Source organism: Centroberyx affinis, unplaced genomic scaffold (assembly GCF_046629955.1).
Source record: "Centroberyx affinis isolate AG114_WGS23_722 - 3 ecotype Tasmania unplaced genomic scaffold, CSIRO-AGI_Caff_v1 ptg003806l_1, whole genome shotgun sequence".
Taxonomy (NCBI): Eukaryota; Metazoa; Chordata; class Actinopteri; order Beryciformes; family Berycidae; genus Centroberyx; species Centroberyx affinis.
The window spans coordinates 14601-35152 of NW_027281671.1; the positions used below are offsets into that span (position 1 = coordinate 14601).

The 20552-nt window shown below is 44.1% G+C and overlaps 1 protein-coding gene across 1 annotated transcript; it reads right to left on the reverse strand.

The window, feature by feature from the left end:
- Positions 1-6234: 6234 nt before the first annotated feature.
- LOC139662480 (retinol dehydrogenase 10-A) lies at positions 6235-20482 on the reverse strand. Its single transcript, XM_071541174.1, has 7 exons — positions 20419-20482; positions 17883-18180; positions 17046-17281; positions 10203-10301; positions 8925-9070; positions 8064-8195; positions 6235-7864 (listed from the first exon to the last, which is right to left on the reverse strand). The coding sequence occupies exons 2-7, from the start codon at positions 18166-18168 to the stop codon at positions 7741-7743; spliced, it is 1023 nt and encodes a 340-aa protein (XP_071397275.1). The 5' UTR covers positions 18169-18180; positions 20419-20482; the 3' UTR covers positions 6235-7740.
- Between the last annotated feature and the right edge of the window lie 70 nt (positions 20483-20552).

Consider the following 20552-nt stretch of genomic DNA (forward strand, 5'->3'; position numbering starts at 1 on the left):
TTGTTCAGAGTCACGGTTGCAAAAATTGCATTTTTTTTGTTCTTTAAAAAGCAACACCTATCCCACCTTGAATGAAATAACTGAGAATGAATCATTAACGAAGGACTACTATAACAGGGCTGAATATTAGCAACATTGCTCGAATCCCTGGACAGACTCGGCCCTAACACGTCTCATTTGTCTTTGCAGAGCAGCGAAGCATGTGGGAGGGAGGACGGACACTAAACAGACTAACTCAGGCACCACCACTCAGGTCTGCAAGGATTCAAAGGCTGTCGTCTAGGAGCTGACAACCCCGAACCCCTCCTCAGCATACACCAACCCGACCAAACCCTCCATGACCTACGACCCACAGTACCCCCACTACCCACGTCCCCCCCACTCCCACCCCCACCCCCACCCCCACCCCAACCCTCAACCCCCACCCCACGATTGCCGCTGTATCCTGCGAAACCTGTCAACATGCAATAGGGTGGATGTGCACCGAGAAATGACCGACTAAAACACCATTACCTGAGTCTATGTGAAGACAACACTATCCTAACACATACATTTATTGATGATTTCAGTCAAATTTAGAGGACAAAAAAATCTATGAAATACGAGCAACAAATATCAAGTCAGTTCAGCTAATGAGACAAATGCATGGTACTGTATCAAATCAAGGGAAACCCAAAGTGAATACACTGCATAGAGAATTTTCCCTTTGGATAGATGTCTGTTGGTATGGTTAAAAACAAATATGTACATCATGCCATTGAAATACAAAAGAAACATTTTAGGGGAGAAACCAACTTGCGTACAGTAGCTTATTTTTTCGGGGGTATTATGTTTCTGTTTTTTTCTTTTTTTGTTTTATTAATCTAACAATGCTTGAGTACTGTATTTAAAATTAACCGATGCCAGTGCTGTGAAAGTTGTAGTTGTTGTCTTCATATATAGTCACCCAGCTTACCTTGTATGCTGACATAAAAAAAAAAGAGTTCATCTATCTATATGGATGTGTATGACTTGCAAGAATATCATATTCCGAAAAATAACACAAAGAAAAGTTTTTTTCATGTGGACAAAAAGGACAAAACTGGTGTTAGCAGTAATCAGTAGAAGTGTGACCAGCCAGGAGTGAAGGTTGGGCCAACCTTTTAGTCCTGAGGGTCTACGTGTCCCGTTTTAACATGACCCCGCCGCTGGCATAGCATCACTGGAGCATCACCTGACCAACAGCCCAGCAGCGGAGGCAAGGGCCAGTACAATAGTACTTTTTATCTCGAAAAAGAGGCCACTTGCATTTGACAGTGGCTAGTTTTTTGCGCACATCTCTCATGCCAGGCCAGTTTAGAGTAACACCCGACAGAAGTTTAATATGGGCACCAAACCAACTGCATGTCGTCCAGCGAACAAAAAGTTCTCACCAGTCCAGTGATTCTATGTCAGTGGATTGTCCCCCTTTCCCCCCCACAGTTTTGTCGATCACATCTACACCCATTGTGTGTGTTGTATTGACCCGCCAAGGCATCAACTGGGTGCTTTTAATGCCTGCATTCTGGAGTGCATCTTTGAGCGGAGAGAGCCTGCCATTGATTAGCAGACCCCTTCCCCCAAAGGCTACTTGAATCACTTGTTCACTGACATGGAGGATGTGTCTTCTTCGCTGTGAGTGCAATGTGTAATAATGATGCAGTTTCTGTTTCTGAAATGCATTAAAATCACCTCAGTTCATGTGGAAAAACACTGTTTCTCTTTGTCTCTTTTTTTCTTCTATTTCTGTGCTGGAACAGGTGTAGCAACAACCTCTCACAAAATTGCACCAACTGCAATTAGCACTGTTTTATCTCCACCATCAGTATTAAAGTGACTTTAACACATATTTTGTAAGGGCATCAGCTGAACAGTTAATTGCATTCAAGCAAGTGAAAATGAGAAAAAATAAGAAGCGGGGAGATGACATTAACTGGAGCATATGCTGGAGAGGTCGAATGCTGACAGGGTGTTCCCTCCGCCATCTGCTAAACACTCCAAAGGGAGTTTGGGAAAAGTTTTCTGCACCTGACACAAAGCCCTTCTTCAGCTTTTAATTATTCTCAATAATCAGCACTTAAGAGAAATGTTATTCAAGTCAGACTACTTTTTGCAGGAAACTGCGAAAAAGTAGTTCTCAAATACTTCATAATTTTCAAGCAAGAATGAATATTTCACACATCTCAAAACTGAAATTAATTTACCCACTTTCAAATGGCCTTCACAAAAAATTTGATAAGTCCTTTTTGACCTCTGGTGTGAGAAATACCGTTTGATCATTTAAATTGGTATCAGTTGCAGGTAATGGCCAGAAATGGCATTATTTATCATGACTAATAACATTTATTGAAGGAGGGAGTAAACATTTGTATAAGCATTCACAACAAAAATAGGGAGCATTGCTAAAACAGTTGTTTTAATGAGTTTTGAATATACTTTTGGATCTTACCTTTTTGATGAGAGGTATTTCATCATGATGTCAGAGTATTGTGTATACCACTTACTGATAGACAGAATTATTAATAGCCTACTTTAATCGCTAATGATGAATAAAACTTATGTTTTTGTGATACCGTGCAGTGTTTTAACACCTTAAGGTTAAAACTGTTGGGGCTCACCTTCATGATGACACAGGCTGATGAAAAGTATAGAGACTAACACGGCCCTTATCCATGGTTCCCTAAAACTTCCCACCTAAAGTAGATTGACTAACTCTTTTGCACATGAATGCTTAATTGTCTATTTTTGTATGTGAGGAAAATAGAGTCTGTAATGACCGAGACTAGAGTTTTATGGGTGATGTGAGAATAGGTAAGCAAAACAACAGAAATAGCAACTAAATTTACAACTGTCCCTAGGATGTGGTTTTCTGAAACGTCATCTGGTGAATATCTCAAATCACAAGATGCATGTGGGAAACCAGCTCACACTGAATGCTTTCATATACAGTATCTCTCCAGATTTTCCACAGATGACATAATTCATCTCCAGCATTTTCAGGATTAGCCTGCTGGTTTGATAACACAGTTTCCCTGTTTAATGCGTAGCTATGCAACTCACCATAACAAATCACCTCCTCGGAACCGATGAGAAAAGCTGTTTCAGCGATGTGCTTCACTCCTGCTATTTGAAGATCTGCACCAGCAGCCTCTGAACAGCCTCATGTCAATGAATAACTATGGCAGACTTATTACATTCTGTTAATTGATACTGGAGACAAATCTTATGCTAGTCATGGCCAAGTGAAAGAAAACTATTTTGTAAATGGGAACCACTTAATGTTTAACTCAGTCTAGTTTTTGGATAAAAGTAATGACAAATCTTACAGACAGGCAGGACGTCAATTATTACTCCAAGCAGGGTTGGAATCACAGGGCTGGATTGTGTGCAGCTTATCTATCAGCTTCTTCTGTCACATCATTACATCACCTTTACTTGTCTCCTACCTGCAGTCTGTCCACCTGGGCCGTCCTGCAGCCAGACAGCCTCTGCATCATCAAACCCACTCTGCTCCCCCATTAGCAAGATGAATGAGAGAGTCGGACAGGAGCTGTCTAATTCAACTTCACTGACTAATGGACTCAGCTGGCAGCTACATCTGCTAGCCATTGGGAAGCGCCAAGGCTGTTCACACACATTAGCGGCAGATCTCCATTCCAGGAGCTTGTTCAGGTAGTGACAGACCAGCTTGAGGCCGCGTTAAGCCCGAGATGAATTACCAGCCAATATGGGAAGTGAACCTTACTGCCCAAAATAGAACAAAATCAATGGGGCAGTGGAGCCTGTCCGTGCCATGCAAAAGCAAATGCAAGAGCCATTGATTTTTCCATCTGAATTATGTGCTATCGACCCCCTTAAAGTCCTCTAAATTAGAGCTGTATTAACAGGAGGATAAAAGAGTGAGGGGAATCCTATAGACGTTGATGAATGGCCGAGCAAAGATTCAAGCCAACATCCTAATAGTTTTCTTTTTCAGCTGAATCAAAAGTGTAGGTTTTTTGTAGTCAGCGTGTACTTGGCCAGACTAGATACAGGCCTTTCTCTGCACACAGTGGGGCCTTTTTGGATCGTGCTGAGTGCCAGAGCCAATAACAGTAGCTGGAAGTGGCTGCAGCGGTGCTGATTGCTTCTGTACACTGAGGGATCGAAACTGTCAGTACAACTCTCCCTCATATTAGAACTAATCTGCCACTGAGCAACTTTATCCACCCCCGATTAGTCACGGCAGAGGAGCGCTGCGTGCTGCAGGCTGGAGCACTGACATCTCCACGCTCCTCTGTAATGCGCTGAGGAGACTCAGGAGCGAGCGAGCAGCAAGCAATCCGAGTGTCTAGATGGATGGTGTGTACTCTCAATCTCCGACTGAGAAATCAATTAGTTCTGTGAAAAGATGAGTGTCTGCTATCAAGCTAATAGATGTGTGGAAGGACATTCTACCTCCTGGACTAGTCTGTTCTCCATTTGGGAACCCAGAGAGAGATTCTTCCATGTCATATTTTGTCAGAGATTAAGTCCGTTATTGACTTCAGAATGCTCTATGTAGCTGTCATTGCTCACTTACCCAGTAGTCATGTGAGGATCATTCATTCAAATTAGATGAAGAAGCCTCATTTTTTCTCATAACCAGTTATCTAAACCACAATGCTAATGGACCTCTGGACATCTTTGATCAAAGATTGTCTCTCCCCATGCATTTTTGTGGTCTTGAGCTTCAGCAGCTCTACCAAAGAATACTTGCCCCTTCTAGTAAGCCTTGTTCAGGTGGAACAAGATACCCTGAGCAGGGAGTATTTAGTCTCTGCCTGCATCTCACATGCGGCTGTGCTTGAGCAGCATTGAAGGTGTGTGCTGTGTGCCATCAGTGTTTAGGCTCACTGGGTCAATTTTTCAGCGCCCATCTAGAATTGATCTGTTGGAAACCGACTGTGAAGGAAAGTCAATGACGAGGAAAGGCCTGTAACGGGGATCGAAGCCTGAAAGACACGGCTCTTCCTCTGACCCAGATTTCCAAATTACTTACACACAGTGCAAAACAACTCAGAAGTTTGGCCATGTGAGTCCAGATCTAGCTCATGACAATCAATGTGATATTTTGTTGATCACCAGTAGGACATTTTCTTTTTACTTGACCGCTTTGGGGAAGTGCAAGGTCAGGGTCAGCTGCATGCAGGGCGGATGCTTGCTGACACGGGGTTTGAACCCAGGTAGTATGTATGTTGCTTAACAACCCCTCATTCTGATTTCTATACTGTATACTGTTGACAGAAAGTAATAATAAAGATTATATACTATAATATAGTGTGATTTACGGCTGATCTGACCCAGTGGCGACTTCTGTGTAATTCACAACATTAACTTTTCCATCCTCTTCCTTTTTTGCAGAATTCATAATCTGTCCCATGAGTGTATCTAAATGTTTAGTGGTTTATAGTGGGTCACTGGCAGCTGTATGAGTGACCTCACATCTCTTTTGCTCACTCTAGGGCAAGACTTTCCTTTTAAAAGTCACATGTTTGGGTTGTGCCTATAATATTGACTTACAAAAGCAAATTGCTCCTGCCCTCTTTAGCCAACACCCATAACTAAAGGTTGCCTGACTCAGTGTGGCACAATATGGGAAGATAATACTGATACTAGTCACAAGTAGTCCTAAAGAGGAGAGAGGGCTGGGTGGGTGTCATCTGACCTCTGAATGGAAACTGAGTGAGTGAGAAGTCCACTGTTCATCAACATTGCAGAAGATCCTCTTTCCTGTCAGTGGCTACAATGAATCACAGAATTCAGAATAACTGATACAGAAATAAACATTCAGGATATTGTCATTTGACAAACAGATGCTTGCTGTTGTGTAACTGATGCGTTAAGTGAATGCGATTAGTTTCAGTTTGTCTGCTTACATATTTAGGCATTTAGCCAACACTCTTATCCAGGGTGACAGGAGTACAAGAGTAGAACTGAAACTTAAACCCTTGGATCACCAGTATTACAAGGAACCAGTAGTAAGGAGTGTAAGGGTCAAAACCACAGTTCTCCAGTAGAAGAACAATTGTCTGTCTCTCTATAATATTCACATATAATAGAAGTGCTAGTATAAAATATGAGCCAGGCAGAGAAAGTGTTTTCCTGCCATTTTCAAGGTATTTTTTCTGCCAGTGCAGTCCAAGATTTCAGGTTTTGGCCAGTAAAGACACACCACTTAATAATCTAAATCACTTTATTAATTTAAGTTAGGTAGAGACACTAAACATTGGAACCACATTTGCTCCGCTATGGAGCAGTCTTCAGAAAATTACAAAAAGAGGCTTATGTCATACTGTCAACAAATGGCAAAAATTAAGAGGTAGAGAATTTAGGCTCATCACTGTGACTGAAGGAGTGACGCCTATTGGAATGTAGTTGAAATTCAAAAACTCTTGTCTTCCCGAAAGTATATAAAATATTCATACATCAAATATTGTGGAGACAGTCATTTTGGGATACTGGGATATTCACAACAGTTACATTTAAACATTTACATTTCACTGTAACTGGACACGGTGGACAATGGACAGCAAAGTGAAAGTGTCACTTTGGAAGAAAATATGGTAAACTAGTGTCTTAATACATTTCCCTCAACCATACATCAGTGTTGGGTCATCGGTTTGCCTGGAGTTACAGCCTATACCTGGTTATTTTCAACAAATAATGTTGGTGGTAACTGATGAATTTACAATATAAACACCACAGATCTTGAAAAGAAAGACAAATGAGAGAAAAAAGATTTTATTTCCTCTCAATTTCTCTCGAATCAATACATCCTAAATGCTTCACACATGATAGTTGAGCTCAGGACATTGACTTCCCTCTTTCACTTTCATTGCGAGAGGTTAGCCAGTACAGACAACAAAAATAATAATAGGACCATTAAGGGACACTGTTGCATCTCATTACATCTGGAAAGTCCAGTGAAGATTCAGTCAGCCCAAGATAGGCTATTAAATGTCCCGATTGGAATGCCTTGACTTCATTATCAACATCTATGCTACATGTCTGTAACAGGAAAATAACTAAAAATAACGGAATGTGGTAAACTCAAATTGTGAAATGTTTATAGCATTTTATGACCTTTGCAATCAACGGCGCAAGCTACAATCAGAGCAGTTGAATTTAAGTTTAATTTGCAAACCGAGGTCCAGACGGATTGAAAAAGAGCCTCTGGGTGGGAGACGCTGGGTCGTGTGAAATGCTGTGTTGAACCATTTCTACACAGAGAGGGCTGGCAGTGTAGAGAGAGTCAGTAATTACAGTGCATGTCTACAAATAAAAAAACAAAAAGTGACAAAGATTTTTACTGTTCGTACAGTAACATACTGTATATTTCCACAAAGACACTAGATAAGGCTGGTGACTACATTACGTAAATAGTTAATTATTGAATACCTTTTTCGTATGATTTCAAAACTAGTGACACAGTATATAGATGTTGGTTTCTTTAAACAAACCTTAGAAAAAAAACAAAAAAAACAAACAAGACAAAACAAAGTCAAATAAATCCTTTGTGTAGTACACAGCTTTCTTTGTTCCAGAGGAACAATATGGTAAACCTTTGCATTTGCTCAATGCAAGTGCACCAGTCTAGATTCAGTCTTTTCTTCCTTCCGTCTTTCCCAATTCATCCTCAGTGGTCGTATCCTCATGCTTCCAGGTGTATGTGCCCCCCGTTCGTGTTGCAAACAGCGCCCCCTAGATCCCATTCTTGGCCTCATTGTTGTTCATGGCCTCCTTCCTCTGAGCCAGGAAGGGGTACATACACTTATCAGCGCCCAGGAACCGGTACATGCACACAATGGCCTCGAAGGGCAGGATGCTGCGAAGACAGGACAGAGATGAGATGAGATTAGTGACACAAGATACTCCTGTACAGCCTGATAAAAGCCTAGAGAGCAAGCGAATATGGGATGGGAGGGAAGGGAAAAGAAAGTGTGAGAAATGAGAGAAAGAGGGTCAGAAATTTAGAGAGCACAGAAAAGAAAAATGGGGATATTAATATGTAGGAGGCGGCTCACCTTTTCATGAAGTTGACCATGTAGACGATGCGTGGCGTACAGATCATGGGCTGGTCGGTGAGGATGGCCCTCATGGCCTGTTTCACGCAGAACTCTGGCTTCAGAGGAGGCAGGAAGGGCTCAATCTCTTTCCTGAGTGGAGAGAAATTATCAAAGGTCAGTCATTTACACAGGACATGTATTTATTGAAGCTGGTCAATTTTCCTGTTTGCTAGAGAGGCCAAAGTTTGATCTAAACAATTCAGCCCTACAGTGGAAAGGGCTTTTTGGCAGTTTTTGTGACATTATTTAACAGGCATTTAACTTTAAGATATCCGAATACACTTTACAGAGCAAGAATTACAATATAAAATTTACAGTCGATACACAAATCAAGAGGAGTGGGGTTATAGGAAGGAAAAACTGTTATGATGGCAGTGAAAGTTGTGAACTGTGACTCTTGGACATAGTCAGGGAGATTGTTCCAAAGTCACTGGAGCTGGAAAAAGCAAAGGACATGCCAGCTGCTGACTGTAACCATCACACAGAGTGAGTGACTATTACAGTGGCAGGAGTGGGGGAGTGTGTGTATGTGTGTGTGTGGGGGGGGAGCCCAGGTGCACCTGTCTGGAGATTTTCCCCTGGGAAAGTCGCCCTCTTTGTTTAGGCAAAATACTGACCATGGCGTACAGGGGACTTTGTAATATCTCTGTGACACAACACAATCATCAACTGAACTGCTGCTTTGAAGTTCAAATGGTGTTTGTGAGGCGATTTTATATGGTGAAAATTAGAGATGATAGCAAACTCATCCCAGGTGCAAGAAGGGCTTTAAAAGAGCTGAAAACACAATTATCCTGGGCAGTGTGTATTGTCGCTAACCTTATCCTGCAGCCTTTGAACATCCCTGTGTCGACCAGGTAGGGGCACACCAGAGTCATGTTGATGCCGTCCTTCTCCGAGGCCTTCAGCTCGTGGCTCAGCGACTCGTGGAACCCGATGGCACCGAACTTGCTGGCGCAGTAATCCTGGGGGAATAATGAGAGAACAGGTTAGCCCTGTAAAAACACCCAGCGACCAGAGTGAGCATTATCAAACACGCCCCACGGGCACAGAGGTTTCTCCTTCCTGTTAATGATACAGCCACAAAACCCTAGCAAGCCCGTCCTCCGTTCTACAGTTTCATTAGCATTCTTCTCCCGTGCATCAGGAGACCGCTCGGCTTGGCGGGAAGGTTTTGATGTGGTTCGCCGTGGAAATAATCGTGAAAAAAAAAAAGCTTGGGCAAACACAGATGCACGTCGATAAACACGGGGCGGATAAAGAGATCTGACTGTGCCCACATGACAGGCCAGGCCCCGCTGCCAGCTTCAGTTCCCCGAAATTAATGTGCAGCCCTGAAATCACATTCAAGGCATTTCCAGGAAGCATAATAGGTCAACAAAAATTGACTACACTCCAGTCCCTTTGAAGGGAGACTTAATCGTTATGGATGAATGCTTGTACAACAAAAGCAAACGTGCAGCTATAAAAACAAAGGCAAATGGACTAGCAGTCCCTACAGACCATCTGAAAACGACACCATTCTCAGCCAAGGGGGATAAATGAGAAGAACTGTGTACTCTAAAATATCAAAATAAAGCCTTCTAGGCGGGCTACCCATTTACTCCCTCTATGGTTATGGAGATAAATGACCATACTAAATGTTTTAACATGCATTAAAATAACACAAAAAGAATCTGCACTGGGGGGAGGAGAATTAAAAAAAAAAAAAAAAAAAAAAAAACTATAGGGAGGGAAACCAAAACCTAGTCCATTGGAAGCTGCTGTGATCTGAATACTGAGTGAGCCCCGAGTTGCTCACAAAGCGGTGATGAAGATGTCTCCGTCCCTTGGGGAGCTGTCAGCTCGTTCTGGCCCCAGGACCAGAGCCCAATAGGGGCCCCACACCCCCACTGCTGCAGATAGAGGAATCTATAAGAGGCTCCCCAACGCTCATCTGTGTCCCTTAATTTAACGGGTGGAGGGACAACTAGAGAGAGGGGGCCTAACCTCCCCCGGCTCAGTGTGCTAGCTGGCACACTGAGGCCTTTTGAGAAAAGCACTGGTTGGGATGGTGGGAACGATGGATGTGTATGCGTGGCTGTGTATGATACTAACCTCCACTCCAGCTGTGCTGAATAAACCCAGGGAGCTGGCAACCGTCACAATGTGACCATGATTCAGCTCCAGCATCTTGGGGAGAAACGCCTTGGTGGTCTGGAGGAAGGACAGAAGAGACAGAGGAGCAGGGGGAAAAAAAAAAGAGGAAGGTTAGTTCACTTGTGCAGTTTGTCTGTGCCAAAGCCCTTTGATCCTCTCTCTCTCCTTCCCTCTCTATCCGTTTCTCTCTCTTCTCCATGGTGATGCAGAGAGAGGCCCTTTGAATGAGAATTCATAACAGGCACAAAAATCAGACTGGCCACTGGAAGTGCAGTGTGTGAATGTGGAAACAAAATGCTGTTGCTTCTGGAAGCAATGATGAAAGTTTTTCTTTGTGGCAGGTGTGAATTGGGTGCTGAGGGATGAGAAAGACTAAGGATAACCCCTCTTCAGGCAGTTATTCATTGAAGTGTGTGTGTGTGTGTGTGTGTGTGTGTGTGTGTGTGTGTGTGTGTGTGTGTGTGTGTATGTGTGTGTGTGTGTGTGTGTGTGTGTATATGTGTGTTCGTTCTACTGTACAATTCTGTTCTTTTCCCACACAGATCTGGTACCCGGCGTTGGGCCTGGGGTCTAAAGAGTTGCTGACAGCACCAATCATGGGCCTCCGTTCACTCAACACTTCCCACAATGCAATTCAGCCTCTCATCTACCCACACAGCCTTGTGCCCTGCCCGAGCGGCAATCAATAGAACAATCCACACACAGAGGAGAGCAGCGAGATGAAAGCGTTTCGCTGAATGCCACGTGAGAGCCTAAGTGGTTCCACTGGCTGCTCCAATGAGAGTTAGTGAGGTGGTGAGAAGAGCAACACCGGGGAGGAGATTGAGAGAGAGAGGGTGAGTGGTTACAGTTGATTAACTTGTGGATCCATTTCTCATTCTGCCCGTCTGCTGACTTTGGAGCTGCCCTGAACACAGCATGGGCCAATCAGCAGGTGTGACATGTGACGGCAATGATAGGAACTGACCAATCACTCTCCCCCTAGGAGGTCTACAAACAACCAGCAGGCCTTTTGTTGGTAGCGATGCTAGAGCTATTCAAGTCAGATGTGCGCTAGTGAAGAACACTGCATCCAGCCTACCCCCAGTTTCTTTTTGAATGTCTTTAAGGGAGTTCTTTTATATCGCAATGATGTAAAGTTTCTAATCAGTCTATGATACAAATGAACGGCAACAGTTTCTATTGGTTGGTATGTAAGCATGGCCAGAGAAGGCCGAAAACGATGATGATTTAACCTCCTTTGTAAACATTTTCTGGAGGGGAGCACAGAGCCAGTGAGAGCATGGTACCAGGTAGTACAGCCACGCAACCACTGGCAGAGGAGGAAAGCCTCATTAAAACTGCACCCAGAGATTAGCACAACTCCATCAGACCTATTGACTTCTAGTGTAATCTGTATGTGTGGGTTTACATCTGTATTTGACAACCAGCACCGTTTAGACATCCCTTTCTCCTTGTTATGCCAGGCAAATACCATTGGAAGCACTAAATCAATTCCAGGCCAGGAAAAGCTAATTTAAGGAACTGGCATGTGGAGAGGGCTTCACTGTTTAGAGTTTATTCTATAGCCATGTACAACTGATCTGTCTCAGCTCCAAACATCTGCACTTTTCCAGGACATTAAATCTCAAATTGCTGCAATATTCAACTCATCGAGTGATGGGGGCCCTAGGAGAGGGGGAGAGAGAACATGAGGCCTGGGCAATAGCTGAGAAAGGCCTGTGCCAGAACGGCAGTGGGTGAGGGAGGGCGTTGCGTGCAAATGAGGCATTAACTTAAGATATGCCCGTACCTGACTTGAGCCAAGGCTTCCCAACCCACTCCCACAGCAACCTTCAGAGAGGAGGGAATGACTTGACCTGGCACAACACTCTTAAGAACAGCACTCAGATACAACTGGACAATTTTGCTGACTGGTTTGAAAGTAACCGGAGCTGATGGAGAGAGGCTGGTTCCCTCAGCTGGAGGACAGGGCTAAACACGACCGACTGTCCCGTCTCTCTCCCACCCTCCCATGATGTCCTGCTTCTCATGGCAGCTCTGGCATGTGGGTGTGACCCCCGCTGACCTCTCAGACACAAAATGTGTGAAAGCAAACAGGGGCTCATGTCTTACATCAGAGCCGCCGTAATTGGGTCTCAACGCTCTGTTCCGCTAAATTACCCGCCGACACAGCCGGGCCTCCTTGGCCCATGTGGGGGTGCCCTGCCCGCTGCGCCCCCTAATTGGTGCGTGCCCCCAGGAGCATTTGAGCCACACAAAGCTTCTTGCAGCTGGGGTGTCAGGCTGCATTAGTGCTAGCGCCTGACCAACAGGAATATGAACAAAATATTGGCCTTTGCGTAGGACCAGATGGCCATTTAATTGGGCTGACCTCTCCCCGGACGAGAGAGAGTTTGAAGGAGAGAGAGAAGAACGTCTGTGCTTAAGTCCCCATGAAGAGCACTTGTCTGATCCCACTATTGATCAAGGAATTTGAGGGGGCTGGGTTTAGTGGTTGCCATGGAAACAGGCCAAGCAGCACACCAACCCTGAAGTGGCCCTCAGGGATGATGGGTGTAAATAGTTGATTGGTCATGTTGCGGTGGTCATGCTGGTCAGCCAGCTTGGAACAAGAAGCCTCTGCTACAGTCGACTCGATCCCCCAACCCCCCGCTGGTTGTGCAGCTGGAGTCCAGTTTACCTGGATAGCAACCACATCAACAGGCCAGGGAGGCAGGGACATCAATTCACTGTAAATCCTAAGCTATGGAAAAGTCCCTGCATCCAATATCATTTGCCACCAAAACTTCCAAAGCCGGTTTTAGATCAACTACACTGGTTACCCGTTTCAGAAGTGATTTTAAGATTTTACTGATCACATTTAAGTCACGCAGCCTGAGGTTCTCGGGCGATTGGGCCTCTGGCATTAGGGACATCTTACCGGAGGAGCTTATGCTGGCTAAAATCTGTACCATCTTTTACATCACTTATTAAGACTCAATTTTATAGACTTGCTTTCATGTAATGACCTTTTATTGATTGCATTTACCTCCCTTTTATGGTTTACACTGAGGTGTCTTGCCTTTTTTATACATTGTACCTTGCTTTCGCTATTTTTTTTTATATTTTTGTTTTTTTTACCCCTTTGTAACTGCAGTTTGAAAAGTGCTATATAAATAGTAACTATTAGTAATAGAAGTGGTGGTTCAGTGTAATAAAACGTTGTTTTTTTTTTTTTATTAAATGCATAGCTTCCATATAGATTTCTATCGATTTTTGCTTGATTGTAGCTCTCCAGTATAATGATTTAAAACAGGAGAACCAAATTTGGGCTCATTTAGACAAAAGGTATGGCGAGTGCCCATATCTTACCCACAGTGCCATTCCCACGTGACACCCATGCAGGGAGATGGCTTTCTGCAGAGCTTTTCCCAGAGCCCAGTCCACCTCCACCCCCCACCCCCCACAGAAACAGGTAGATGCTCAGGGAGAAGCCTAACATGGGAGTAGCCCTGACTGGCTCCAGTGAGGGGTACAGGTGCACCGGGCCCAGGGAGGGGCCCATATAAAACCAGTCAAGTAGGACCCTTCTGCCTGGCTGCCTCCTTTCTCTGGCTACAGCAGGAATGCGGCCCGCAGAACTTGGCTCCTGTCGCCTGGCATCTTGTCAAGCTGATCCACAGACAAGAAACCAATTGTCAGATAAAGTGGGTCAGCAGCAGCTCACCATTACCCTCTCGCCTCGCCTGTGGATGGGACAGCACTGCCTTCCTTCCTCTTTTCTTTCCTCTCCTCTTTTCCCGCCATGTCACTCTCTGGAGTGCTGTGTGCCGTCATGTCAATGCACAAGAAAGGTAGGAAGTCCGCAAGAAGGGGAATTACTGCCCATTGTTCATAAACACCTGTTGAGTAACCGGTTCAAGATGCTGAGGATTATTTCCTTTCATGTCATTCCACTATACAAACCAACCTTAAACCACAGACACTGGTGACACTGACTGAAATGACTAAACATTCCCAGCACAACTCCCTGTTCTGGCATGACTAAAGGCTGAGAGGCTCCTCAAGCATCACCACTCTCCAGCTGGACTTATCAAAGCATCATCAAGCAAATTAAATGTGATGACCCCCTGCCTCATAAAAACCTAAAGGGAATGAGGGATTGAATCAGTACTGTGTGTGTGTGCATGTGCATGTGTGTGTGTGTGTGGCAGAGCCGGATGAACAGAGCTGGCCTCCGTGACTCCCATGCAGCTGCACCCACTGCCTCCAAATCAGGCTGGGGGGAGTCAGAGGGGCCCGTGGAAGGAGGCTAGGAAGAGTGTGGGGTCTGAGCTGGGCTGGGCTGGCAGACACCCACACATACACGCACTACGATAACCACCCGCTTCCTGCTCATGTCTCTAGTCCTGCCCCATTCCCACCGTACTATCCAACAAAATGAAAACTTACTCATGAAGAAAAGAGAAAAAAAAATCTTTTCCTTCACCATCTGGACTGTGGCCTTCCCCTTGTCCTGCTCAGTTTCCATTCTCAGCAGTGTATTTTAGATGGAGGGAGAGCAGTGAACCTGCTGTCATGTTGCTCTGTAGAAACTGGGGTGTGTTGGCCTCATAGTGGGTTGGGGGGTGGGTCTTAGGGGAAATTGCAATACAAGGCTGGGATTAGTGTGGGGAGGCCGAGAGACTTGGGGGCTGACATTGCTTATCTCATCATCAGCTGCAAATGTGTCCCTGAGTGGCCCATGTTATTGTGGGACCACAGGATATTTTGTCAAATAGGTGATGTTAGACAAGCTGAATAAGGTGAACACACCTCAAGGAGAATGCACCCCAGGCTGTTTACATCCACTGTTGAAGTATGAAAGGAACAGAGAAATGACAAGCGGAGAGAGGAATGACGGAGCAAGCAAACCTCCATGCCGCTGTAAATTAAAAATGACACAAGAACCGTACCGCTCTCCGATTTAATCCCCTATTTTGGCAAACAGTCCTCAGGAAATAACTCCTCTTCTGTAATATCTCTGTAGTGTCAGCATACTATAACAAAGCTTTAAAAGCATCTACCTCTATAAACTGGGTTTAAAATCCACTTTCAAACTTAGTATGACTAGGCGCCATCTAATCTGAGGGCATTTGTTGAGTCATAAGCCACAAACACAGACCATTTAAAAACCTGTTGTTCAACAACAACAACAAAAAATCAAAGCTTTGTGCAATGTACCACCTGCATGTAGTGAGCAACTGTACTATGGTTGCATGTGTTTGTGTAAGAGAGGAAAGCGGACAGGTCCCTGTTAGTCTAAGCTCTATTCATCCAGCTTGTGTCTTTAATGAACCACATCCTCCATTCTGGCTGTCGCCATTCATTAGGCCCTTCTTTCATCTGGCCCCCCCTTAAAGAAACCACGCTTTCCACAGAATAAGGGAGAACACAAGCACAGACCCCTAATGAGAATCCCAACTCTGCCACCCAACCACTGGATCCTGACTCCAAATCTTGGATCTAAAAGAATGGCGAGATAGCCAGCAGAGAAGCGCATGAATAGTTGAATGGAGCATCCATTAAGGAGGAAGTACACAACCTGTCTGACTGACAACACAAGAGATTTTCATGCTCAATTAAGGAGCTCTAAATCATTGTGGTTTCATGGTATCACTGAGAATGAAGTTCTACTTAAAAAGAAGACCCTGCGGCCAAAGACTCAAATGAACATCATCCGCTTCACCAAATGCATTGCTTAATATATTATGACAAATACAACCAAAGATGAAATGGTCAATTCAGAGCCATGCCTCCAGGCTACGGACACATTCCCAAGCCTTGTGAGCGACTCCACAGCACGTCTCTAAACCAATTTGTGCACAATCACCACACTTGTCCTGCAGGGGTTGGTCCTAGCCAAGCAGTGCAATCACCTCTCAATATGGATTTACTAATGATTGGAGAGGTGGGAGAAAGGGCTCCAATACAAACACCCACCCCCACTCCCATCAACCAGGCTTCACTTGTCAATGGATTTCCAATTGCCCTGGCTGGCTACCATCTCGATCTTTCCACACGCACACACAGCAAGCTTTGATAGCACCTGGCCTGTTCAACGCTACACCTTGTGCTTATCTCAAGTGCTACATATTCACTCCATCAACTACACCTTGTCTCAGATAAATATTCACACTAGAAGGCCAGAAGGATGGAGCCAGAGCAAAAATATAATAGAAAAAAAAAACGCCTGCCTGCCAACGGAAATATGGCGATGCGATCCTAGGCAGATCCAACCCATGTACAGAACCCCCCGCTTCCATCACGCAAGTCAGATTTGTGCAGCAGAGGAGAGGAGGAGAGCTGACATACCAAGGGGATCATCACTAATACAGACTGCCAAATAGCAGCAAAGTCAGACATCAAACCAAACCCATGACTCTCCTCTGGCAGAACAAAACTAAGTGGAGATGAAATCTGAAGATGCAAGGCAACTATTTATGGTCATATGTTCCCGCTCCTGACACAAAGACAGACAGGCGGGCGGGCACACACACACACACAAACACACCCCTAACTCTTGAGTTTGGCACACAGAGGGATAGGATTATGAATAGGCATGCAAGTCAGAGTGGAAACATTCCTGTGAACCTGGCATCACAGTAAAAACATTTGATAACATTGTGCTCATGGAAACTGAGGCAGATGTCTAGTGGGACTGATACCATCATATTGGCAGTCCCAACAATATCCACATACAACTCAGATTAGAGATCAAGGCTCTGCTCTATTCTGTGCCACTAAATTGCATGCTTAAAGGCCCGGGCCGCAACTCACCCAGAAGTGTGCGTGACAGTTGACTACCATGGTGCGCTCAATCAGCTCATCGGGGCACTCCAGAAGGTGATGGCCGGAGACAACGCCGGCGTTGTTGATCAGTATGTCAACCTCTCCCACCTCACGACGCACCTTCTCGGCTGTGGAATACACACTCTCGCGTTTGCCCACATCACACACATAGGTGTAGACCTGGGGCTGGAAAGGAGGGACCTCCTCTACCCCTCCAACAGGTCCTAGTAGAGAGATGGAAGCAAAATGATACAAGGGATCAATTGACAAGTTTGGTCATCAAACTGGTTAGATTATAAAAATAATTTGTAGTAATTCTGGATCACACAATCAGATTAGAGGGATACTAAATAAATCCTGGTAATATGGTTTGTTAATCATGCCTAAATCAGAAAAAAAAAGTGTCTATAGACAGAAATGTAAAGTGAATTGATTATAGAACAGTGACACAATAAAAAAATATTAAAGACTGGCACTATAATTGTGTATAAAGAAGCTCATGCACCTTTTAGTCAACTATTTACACTCCTTTGGAAATTCCTGAAAAAGTCCTGAACAAGTAGTTAGGACTCAGAGTCGTTCTATATGGACTTGAGAAGGGAAGCCTTTATGTATTGTGTCGCTGGACTTTGTAACCATGGCCAAGGTATCTTGTCAAGTGAAACATAACAACACTCTGCATATGATAATATGGTAAGTTACAGCCTTTGGGACATAATTTGCCACTGCAGAAAGATCACAGAATACAGGCATTGGACGCGTTGTTTTGCTGAGCGTGCGTAAAAAATTCTGATAGCCTAATTGCTTCAGAGAAAGCCGACTTACCGTCTTTAGGCATGGGGCTGTCCAGTTCACGGTATATCTGCCGCACCATCTCTGCCGTTTCCTCATTGCTTTGGCTGTTAATGTCCCATAGCACCAGTACCGCTCGTCTCCGAGCGAACTCCTTGGCGAAGAGCCGCCCGAGGCCACTTCCAGCCCCGGTGATCACACACACCTGTCCCGCCACGCTCTTCTCCTTCGGCCGCACAACCCATTTCGCCCCGGCAGTTACAAAAGCCCAGAGCACCTTCAGAATGACCACGAAGAACTCCGCAATGATTATCATCATCTTGACCAAGATCTTAAAGCGAGAACAGGGCAATGGGTCAATTAAAATAGTAAACTGCGGAAAAAGCGCACGGCGTGTTTCCCTCTTGCAACCTGTTTGCAGATACAGTGGAGGGCTACACCGAAAAACTTAAGTGCACAGTATGCAGTAAATCTATCTAAATGCTGACAACGCAATGGCTGCCATGAAACGGTATAAATCTAGAGCAGCTCATACACTAAAGTAACGAAAAAGCGCAAGCAAGATCACAGCCTGAGTGGACCAAGGTCAAAATGTTAACAATTCGAGATAGTTGAAGATACTGCTCAGTCAACAGTCCAGTTGTCACTAGTGCGCACAGTTGCGGTGAGTTATGAGCAGCTCCTGCTACTACGAGCTGTGCCTCCCACTTTCTCTGCTGCTCCTCCACTCGTGTCAGCCTCCACCGCGTTTCACCCGCTATTTATTCAGTCCAGCCATCAACGCTGGACCCAATAGGACTGAGGCTTGAGCGCCTGTCAGAATGAAGCGGCATGTCCGTAGACTACACTCAGAGGTGATGTAACCTGAGAATGTTTTACTTAACACCAGCATTTTCTTTAATTCAACATCCAAATAGAAAAGGCAAAAAGCAGATCACAGAGTGGATATTCCTTTTTTTCTGTTTGGGGTTTTATTTGTGATAAAGATTTACGAAGTTGCTAGTCAGTTAGTCAATTAGCTTTTTTTTTTTTTTTATATGGCCGTCAATACAGAAAAACACCAGAATGTCAGATAGGCTAAAAAATCGTTTTGATTAACAGTGGCCATGACCCAATCCTATGTTTTAAGAATTAAAACATCTAAATGAAAACAGGCTAGATTAGTGAAGTTAACTGATAGGTTACCGATGAGGGTTTTTCTAAATGAAATGCAGATATCAAACGGCCACAATGAAGATCCAAGTCAACGTCTGTCCATACACAGGACTGAGCCATATGAAACCGTATCCATCATTCTTCACAAAGGAGTGGAGGTTTATTATTATTAGTTTTATCTCCTAACCAATCTGAATTATTTTGAGTAGAAATGCAGGCTAATATTGAACTTAAATCCTAACTAGTGTAAAACGAGTCATAGCTATTTGTGGGCGGTGATCTGTTGAGATGTGTTGATTGTGGAAACTGAAAGTGTGTCTCTTCCAGACAGAAAAAAAAAACACTGGGCCAGTAATTCTATCATACATTTTAGAGTACACACACTACACAAATAGGCTACTGTACTAATATCACAACAAACTTTTAATGGCATGCGTTACTAGCCTTAAAAACACCACAGGCCCACCACAGATAACCCCGCCTTTAGGAGATACCGTAATAGTCTACCACACATCACAGTAAAATCAATATAAACTCAGAGTAGACTACCACACCCACACTTTAAGACCCTAGAGGAAAATTAGCCTTCACTGATATCATATGAGATAAAACCACCATAAAGTAGCCTACAAGGTCAATATAAACATACTATTGAGTAGCCTACCGGAGACACAGTATAAATCCCTATAGGAATGTTATAGGAATATTTGATTTTTCGTCAGGGGAATCTTAAAGGGCCCGAAATGAGTGAAACTTGGGACTGAAATAGGCCTATCAGAATAAACATGACCAGACTGTTCACTTTTGAATCAGTTTTAAAGTGATATATAGGCCTACAATTCATAGTCACATTACGTTCATCATGATAATTATGGTAAAATTAATATTCGGTAGGATAAGACGCATATTGAACAGGTCTATTTTTGGTCTCTTTCAATTATTTTAATTTACTCCACATTATGATATTGCTCTATTGTTTTCAGAATCCTGATCTGAATCAGGATGGCCGTGTTTTACAACCTGAAGTAGGCCAGGTGGGTTGTCTTTTTCCACTGAGGCTATGGAGTGGAAAGGGATATCCTGATCTGTAAAATGAAGCGCGTGCTCCCTCTGCCGGTCAGCTCGCGCATAACTACCTGTTGCATGACAATGGTGAGCGGATTCATTCAGTAGTGCTCAGTCCCGGTCCTCAGGAGATCAGAGCCCTGCTGGTTTTCATTCTAACCATCTAATCAGGGACTGATTTGACACCTTTGATGCTAGGTGAATTAACTTAGCAATTAACTAGCTTGACCAAAATCAAGTTTGACCAAAGTACCACCCTCTGAATCTAATGCCACTCAATCGCCAATCTAACAAGAAAAAGATTAGTAGTTTCTCACTCACAAACACACACTTTCCACTCAGCCATCACCTTCAAATGCCTTCTTTTATCACCAACAGAATGACATTCACTGTCCGGTGGAGATTGTCTTAGTTGTTTTGGCTTGCGAAGAACTGGCAATTCAGGCAGCTCGAAAGGCAGCCCGCGGGGTCCTAAATGTTTTA